The 8,155-nt window shown below is 47.3% G+C and overlaps 3 protein-coding genes across 3 annotated transcripts; all 3 read left to right on the top strand.

Annotated features, from left to right (window-relative positions):
- The first annotated feature begins 277 nt into the window (after positions 1-277).
- Positions 278-1,813, top strand: METBIDRAFT_199473 (uncharacterized protein). The gene has a single exon (XM_018854914.1). It carries the CDS (start codon positions 603-605, stop codon positions 1,758-1,760), a length of 1,158 nt encoding a protein of 385 aa, XP_018710987.1. The 5' UTR covers positions 278-602; the 3' UTR covers positions 1,761-1,813.
- A 1,730-nt stretch (positions 1,814-3,543) lies between these two features.
- Positions 3,544-4,572, top strand: ARG3 (ornithine carbamoyltransferase; the record flags this gene model as incomplete). Its single annotated transcript, XM_018858954.1, has 1 exon — positions 3,544-4,572. One exon carries the CDS (start codon positions 3,544-3,546, stop codon positions 4,570-4,572), a length of 1,029 nt encoding a protein of 342 aa, XP_018710986.1.
- Positions 4,573-5,227: 655 nt separating this feature from the next.
- On the top strand, positions 5,228-7,196 carry METBIDRAFT_32466 (sugar porter family MFS transporter). Its single transcript, XM_018856051.1, has one exon. The coding sequence runs from the start codon at positions 5,266-5,268 to the stop codon at positions 7,093-7,095; it is 1,830 nt and encodes a 609-aa protein (XP_018710985.1). The 5' UTR covers positions 5,228-5,265; the 3' UTR covers positions 7,096-7,196.
- The last annotated feature ends 959 nt before the right edge of the window (positions 7,197-8,155 follow it).

Raw genomic sequence — 8,155 nt, 5'->3', positions numbered from 1 at the left:
TTGTATGATCCAGGTACTTTGTATGATCCAGGTACTTTGTATGATCCAGGTACTTTGTATGATCCAGGTACTTTGTATGATCCAGGTACTTTGTATGATCCAGGTACTTTGTATGATCCAGGTACTTTGTATGATCCAGGTACTTTGTATGATCCAGGTACTTTGTATGATCCAGGTAAGGTCCAGGTACTTTCCTTGATCCAGAAACTTTCCTATGGTCCTCTTTCCGCTTGAAACCCTGCTTTTTCCCACTGCTTGGTATGGTCCAAAGTGAAACTGACGCAAACTCAGTCCGTGTCCAGTATCCAGAGACGACTTGCTGTCCTGTCTTCTTGGCCCGCTGCTGAACCTGGCGTTTGTTTTCTTGCTGGCTCCTAGAATATAGAAATCAAGAATCTGGCCCGTCTTTGCCGTGCCTGCTGCCTGTTTACCTGGGCGTCCCTACTCTACCAAGCAGGCTTTTTTTTTACCGGTGCGATGCTGGTGCACTCCCAAGCCATGGGCCCGAAAACACCTCAAAAACAGCCGTGTGCCTGAACCCGCGAACCCGCAAACCCGCAAACTCGCAAACCCGCTTTTTTTTTTGGTGCGACTTGTGTGCCATGCTCAGCGAATCCGACGACACGCCTGCCGCGACTTTCCGGCCGCGGTTCAAGGCCAAGCGCAAGCCGGCCGCCAATAAGCGACGGCTTCGGGATATGGACCAAGACGCGGCGGACACGCAGCCAGCGGAGATTTCTGTAGGTGGGGCTTCTAGAGAGGGAGTGGCAGACCCACGCCGCTTGTCACGCTGGGCGCGCTACTCGGCCTTGGGGAAACTGGAAAGCAAAGCAGTGACGGGGAGATCTTTGGATGAGGACAAGAATGGTGCCGCGGCAGACGACGAGGATCTGGGTAGTGGGAGGGTGGATTCCGGGAGGATGGAGTCTCGGGGCACGGATGCCATGAGAAGGGATGCTATGAACATGGACACTATGAACATGGATACTACTAAAGTGGGTACTATGAACATGGATACTATTGGAGGGAATACTATGAACATTAACTCTATGAACATGGATACTACTAAAGTGGGTACTATGAACATGGACACTATGAACATGGATACTATGAACATGGATACTATGAACACGGATTCCATGAGAATGAAGTCTATGAACACGGGTGCTTTCAACACGGAAACTATGAACATGGACACTATTAAAGAGGGTACTATGAACATGGACACTATTGGAGTGAGTACCATGAACATCAACTCGATGAACATCGACACTACGAATCTGGCGCCTGCAGATCTGGCGACACCGGCGGCGCCCCTGTCCTTCATAAACAGCCCGCCCTCGGCCCAAAACACATTTGTGCTCCGCCACTCGCATTTCAGAGACACGCCCGTGTTGGTGCCCCTGGGACCCGAGTATGCAGATCGCTACGGAAACGTGCTGGACGACGATGTCCCTCAGGTCATCGATCCGGCCGCCAGCGACGACGACATTGCCCTCGACGCGTTTGGACAGCCCAGCCCCGCAGACCATGCCCCTGATTTGCACGACATGTACGACCTGGACATTTCCGTGGACGACGTCCTGCGCCGTGCGGACATGCCGGACATTCCGGGGCCGGCCGCCGTCTTGAGTGGCCTTGCCGAAAAGGTCTCCCTGCTAGAGATGAGCATACGTCTGAGGCGCGAGAGACTGCTGGCCTTGGCGGCCTCTTTGGCCGAGCTCCAGGATGCAAGACAAGATGCGCTTGGGGCTCTATAGCTGGGTTCTGCCGGAGAGGGGAATCTCTCATATACAGAGCCGCCTGGCACTCCAAGAACCCACAGAGCCGCCTGGCATTTCAAGAACCGACAGAGACGCCTGGGCTCATTTTACTCTGTTTTTGACGGCGCGGCCTGGCCCTGGCTCTGCGGTCTTGGCGGGGCTTGTTTTGGTGTTTTGAGAAGACTTGATCCGTGTCCCAAACCGTTTACGCCAGCGACGGGGAAATTCATTTCCGTGTCCCAAACTACGGTGAAATTCATTTCCGTGTCCAGCCACCCACAAGCCTGTGACCCGGAGATTCCGTGGGTCTGCTCCTCGCATAAAACATTGGTCGTTGGCTATGGTCTGCAGCTCTTGGGTTCTAGAATTTCCAGCTGGCGTCTTTTCCAAGCCTTTTACATCTTCGTCGCTGGAGAGTTGTTGAACGACCATTTAAAAGATTTATCTCGGCATGCTGGTGCATCCCAAATTGCCCGCTTTGAGCGGACAGTGGACTCGATCACACCCGAAAGCGTACAAAAACAGGAATCAGGTGTCCATACTTGGCCAAGAAAGGGCGATGCAAGCCGACCCTTATCTCCACATTGCCTGGGAATATCGGCGCCCATAATCCCACCATCGGTGTGGTGGAACAGTACCTTCAACAATTTCAAAGACCCTCATGCGCAGTCCATCTATCGGAAAAATTACAATCCATTATGAAAAGGGACAGAAACGCCATCATTTGTCTGCGCAATTCTGGAAATAACCCGATCCATTCCAAAATAGCGGTGCTGGTTTGGGTTCTCGCTGTTGTGTGTCGGTATCATACCCTGCTTGGCAGTTACATCTTGCAAAGCACAGATGATGCAGGGAATTCACATCAGGATGTGGTTCCCGGCTTTCGTCTCGGACTTTGGTCATATTGATATGCCCAGGTTACAAGTGTTCATTTGCTGGCCGCCAAATGAGAAATCACTGTTCTCGACGTGTATGCGGGTCTTCCTCAATCTCTTGAAAAGACCAAGCTCACTGGAATACAAGCACTTGTCGATTGAAACCAAACCTTTCAAATTTTATGGTGTCTGACTCATAAATCTGCTAGTCGCATAAGGCAAGTTGTATTGGTTCAGAGACAAGAATCATTATGTTGAGTTCTGAAAGCCATCGGAACGATACTGTTGGACCTCATATGACTGTTCCGAGACATTACAAAGTTCATAACTGGAAAATTGCCTCAGGTAGGAAAATTATTACTCCCTCCCGCTCTGACTGGCAACTGTCCTACTTTGGGATCTGCATTCAAGTCTCAGGAGAAAAGGCACATTGGCATGATATATACACTGGTTCAGACATAGACAGCTCTAGTACGAGAAAGCAATTTGGACCCACTCAGCGAAGCTACGCGCCTCCGTAAGTTGTGCAAACCGTACAAACGAACTGTCTTGCAATTTGACATCTAAGTGATTCCCCAAACTCCGGCTTTATGCGACCTTTCATAAACAGGATCCTCTGGCTCACAAAGCAGTGACGCCTGCACTCTCTGGGCTTGTCGGCAGGTCCTCGGACGTCAATGGCCGAAGACAGCAAAAGCCCTAAGGGCGTCGTATCACGTGATGTGCCAACTAGCCCAAGACACGCCAATCAGATGGCCGTCGTGTCCGCGCCAAAGATCTCTTACCGCGCTTACCGTTGGCGGATTGCCTGATCGGGAATGAGTCAGAAACGGCCCCTTCGTTTTCTATAAATTCCCCGTAAATCTCTCCACCCAGAGCCTCAGAAGATTTATTCCAACCTCACTATGTTCAAAAGATACTTCAGCTCCTCCATGGCCATGAAATCCACCACGCCAATAAATACAACCCCGCGCCATTTGGTGAGCATTTCGCAGCTCTCAGCTGAGGAATTCAGTGCCTTGGTTACCAAGGCTCAACACTTCAAAAACGTTGTCAGATCGGGCGACTCGGCCGAAATCAAGAAGAACCACGACAAGTTGCTTGGCAAGCTTGTGGCGCTTTTGTTTTCGAAAAGATCCACCAGAACCAGAATCTCGTCCGAGGGCGCTGCTGCTCATTTTGGTGCCCAGCCCATGTTCTTGGGAAAAGACGACATTCAGCTTGGCGTCAATGAGTCCATGTACGACACTACCAAGGTTATCTCTCTGATGACATCGTGTGTTTTTGCACGTGTCAACAAACACCTGGAGATCCAGGAATTGTGCAAGCACTCATCGGTGCCCATCATCAACTCTTTATGTGACATGTACCACCCGCTCCAGGCCATTGCCGATGTGCTCAGTATCAAGGAGGCTTTTGGCAAGACCCAAGGCCTCAAATTGGCGTGGATCGGAGACGCCAACAACGTGATCAACGACTTGGCAATCGCCGCGTTGAAGGTCGGGATTTCCGTTTCCGTTCTGGTGCCTGCCTCAGTCACGTTCGAGCCTTCCATCGTGGGTGAGGCCGAGAAAATCGTTTCCGAAAGCAGTGGTGCGGTGAGTTTCGAGGTCGTGAATGAACCTCTCAAAGCTTTGAAAGACGCCAATGTCATTGTTACGGATACGTGGATTTCCATGGGCCAGGAATCTGAGAAGGCTGAGAAGTTGAAGCAATTTGCCGGATACCAGATCACCCAACAGATGCTCCATGACGGACAGGTGAACGAGAACTGGAAATTCATGCATTGCTTGCCAAGACACGCCGAGGAAGTCGCGGACGACGTCTTCTACTGTGACAACTCCATAGTTTTTGAGGAAGCCGAGAACAGATTATACGCCGCCATGGCGGTCATTGAAGCTTTTGTCGTCAACAAGGGTGACTTGCTTAAATAGGGACCACATAGACTGTGAAACAAGGGAAGGAATATACACTTGAAAAGCATAACTCCGGAAATCCGTGACTTGCGCATGCTCCCCCACTTCTCCTTACGGTGCATATGAGGGGTTTACATATAAAACGTTACATGTTAGCAAATAGAATCGCGTCAAGCCGCCAATGATGACTTGGGATAACGTCATGCGACATACATGCAACTCGGAGAAAAAACCACTATCTGTCGTATTAGCGCTTTCGACATGCAGACCCTAGTTTTTCCGGCCTTGAAAAAGCAAGTAAGTGAGAGCCCTGAAAGAGTTTCAACCACAAGATGGGCTTTTTGCTAGTTCTGAATCTACCCAGAGCCTTGAGCTGAGGTGTTCTGTAATATCATCTATTTTGCCTCTATTACACCATTCGTCACTGAACAGATCAAACAAAAGGGGAACGTATGTCGTGCGACACACATTTTGAGGAAAAGAAACCCGGAAAAATTCCTTCGTAAGCTAGATTCCGAGATCCAAGCCTGGAAACTGCGCATGGCTGTATCAAAGTAGATAGAGCCACAAAATCACAAAAGAAAAAAAAGAAATGTTCTCCCGTTGTTGATTGAATCTATTGTCTAGGTACTGGTCTTTGAAAGCAAACACATCAAGTATAATCATACAAACTCCGGCTCCTTTAAGATTACACCGCTGTGCATATGCACGATGACCGATGGGTTTTTCCGGCCCGGTTGCAAGCTTTGCTGCGGTATGTGCATTATTTCGACGAGCTTTTACAGGCCTAATTTTAGCTGTATAAAGCCAGAGGATATCTTACAGCAATTTCAGAGACATATTTTCTCTTTGTTCAAAGTCAGTTTAGCTTATTTTGTTCTCATGAGCGCCGAACAAGATAATCAATTTGATCAGGCGTCCGCCACGATCGACGAGCCCGTTTCCATCCAAAACGACAAGGCATCCACAAAAAATGATGAAGGTGATCTTGAAAAAAAGCCTGCTTCTGCGTACCTTTTTATTTCGTTTCTCTGTTGCTTAGTTGCTTTTGGTGGCTATGTTTTCGGATTTGATACCGGAACCATATCCGGCTTTGTTAACATGGACGACTTTTTGGAGAGGTTTGGCCAGCAAAGTGCAGATGGGAGCTACTACTTGTCAAATGTGCGTACCGGATTGATTGTGTCGATTTTCAACATCGGATGCGCCGTGGGAGGTCTTGCGCTTTCTAAAGTTGGTGATATCTGGGGCAGAAGAGTTGGTATAATGGTGGCCATGGTAATCTACATGGTTGGCATTATTATCCAGATTTCTTCACAGGACAAATGGTACCAATATTTTATTGGTAGATTAATCACCGGGTTGGGTGTAGGCACTACTTCGGTGCTTTCACCACTATTCATCAGTGAGTCTGCCCCGAAACATTTGCGTGGCACGCTTGTATGCTGTTTCCAATTGATGATCACATTGGGCATCTTCTTAGGATACTGCACAACTTATGGAACGAAGGACTATTCCGACTCTAGACAGTGGAGAATCCCTTTGGGCTTGTGTTTTGCGTGGGCTCTCTTGTTGATTGGCGGAATGGTGTTCATGCCCGAATCGCCCAGGTTCTTGATTGAACGCCAGAGATTTGACGAAGCAAAGGCTTCCGTGGCTAAATCCAACAAGGTCTCGCCAGAAGACCCGGGTGTCTACACCGAGGTTGAGCTCATCCAGGCCGGTATTGACAGAGAGGCATTGGCTGGTACTGCCGGATGGAAAGAGCTTATCACCGGAAAGCCTAAGATGCTCCAGAGAGTCATTCTTGGCATGATGCTTCAGTCCATCCAGCAGTTGACCGGTAACAATTACTTTTTCTACTACGGAACCACGATTTTCAAGGCCGTGGGAATGCTGGACTCCTTCCAGACATCGATTGTTTTGGGTATTGTGAACTTCGCCTCGACGTTTGCGGGGATTTTTGCCATCGAAAGAATGGGCAGAAGAATGTGTTTGTTGGTGGGATCCGCGTGCATGAGTGTCTGTTTTTTGATCTACTCTATTCTTGGCTCTGTCGATTTGTATATCGATGGCTATGAGAACACGCCTTCCAACACAAGAAAGCCCACCGGAAATGCCATGATTTTCATCACCTGTCTTTTTATCTTTTTCTTTGCGTCTACATGGGCTGGTGGTGTGTACTCCATCGTCTCTGAGACTTATCCATTGAGAATTAGATCAAAGGGTATGGCTGTGGCAACGGCCGCAAACTGGATGTGGGGATTTTTGATTTCTTTCTTCACACCGTTCATCACCAGTGCCATACAATTCTACTACGGCTTTGTGTTTACTGGCTGTTTGATTTTTTCTTTTTTCTACGTGTTTTTCTTTGTTAGAGAAACAAAGGGTCTTTCCTTAGAGGAGGTCGATGAGTTGTATGCCACTGATCTTCCGCCATGGAAGACGGCAGGATGGAAACCACCTAGTGCCGATGAAATGGCACACACCACAGGCTTTGCTGAGGCGGCCAAAACAACCAACGAGCACGTCACCGTTTAGCCTGGCGTATATGATGAAAGACGCGTGACATGGTTTCATTTTATATAAAGACCCTATAGATACAGGATAGTAAAGGATATTCTCATAAAATGGCACTGTGAAATATTTGTAGTGTATTTAATAATCAGAGATTTGACTAAGCTAGAAGCTATTTTCGATTCATGTTGCCACTATTCAAATTCGGAAATACATCTGCATCGATACCTTCCTTAGTTCAGACGTTCTGATAATATGTTGGTACTTTTGGATTTAGCAAAAGCTTTTCAGACAATGTTTTCTCGATACTTGTTTCGCAGAAAAAACGTCTCATATCGCTCTAAGTTGCTTTTCTAGTCTTTTTACTTCTTTACAGCACCTCTTTAGCTGCCAGCACAAAATTTCTCCTGTGACATCACTGCAGGCTCCATGATCTCCCAAGAACGGCAAATCACAATAGGCCTACATTCAGTGGATTGATGGTAATCTACACAAGCTCTGTTTTTTTTTTCTGTTTCTTTTCGAATATATAAAGTTATTTCTCATATAAGTGGCCTTTTTGAAACAACACAGGGTAAGTAAAAAGTAAAATAAATGTTCTTTTTTTTTCTTTTTTTTTTCTCTTTTCTTTAAACACGGTTAGCTTTCATATCAGCAATTCTAGGTATAATGTCTTTAATCAATTTCTCGACCCCTCCACGGCAACCGTCCACAATGTTGTGAGCCTTGAGCAAATCGTTTAAAGGGGCCACAAGAATGGATTCGTAGTCAACATTCTTTCTCGCATCCAACCACTCAATGTTTTCAACAAAACTGCTGTATCCGCTTTGCTCATGAAACGCTACTTTGTCAACAGTCTTTTTCAAATGAATCGTGCAGAGATCATTGTACGTGTCTGAGATTTCCAAGCTGCTAATCATCGCAATTTGAATTTTACTCACCATGGTTGAAACAAAATCAGGGAAAGCCTGTTTCATCAGAAGAATCGCATCTTGAATTTCGTCCAAGAGCATGAAAGCTTCAGGAACGAGAGCCAAAGCTTGACTCAAATCCTTCTCTGTTTTATCTAAAATCTCTTCCGAGG

The sequence above is a fragment of the Metschnikowia bicuspidata genome (genome assembly GCF_001664035.1).
Source record: "Metschnikowia bicuspidata var. bicuspidata NRRL YB-4993 chromosome Unknown METBIscaffold_4, whole genome shotgun sequence".
Classification (NCBI taxonomy): Eukaryota; Fungi; Ascomycota; class Pichiomycetes; order Serinales; family Metschnikowiaceae; genus Metschnikowia; species Metschnikowia bicuspidata.
The sequence above is the reverse complement of the archived record's forward strand: the minus strand, read 5'-3'. Positions and strand labels throughout refer to the sequence as shown.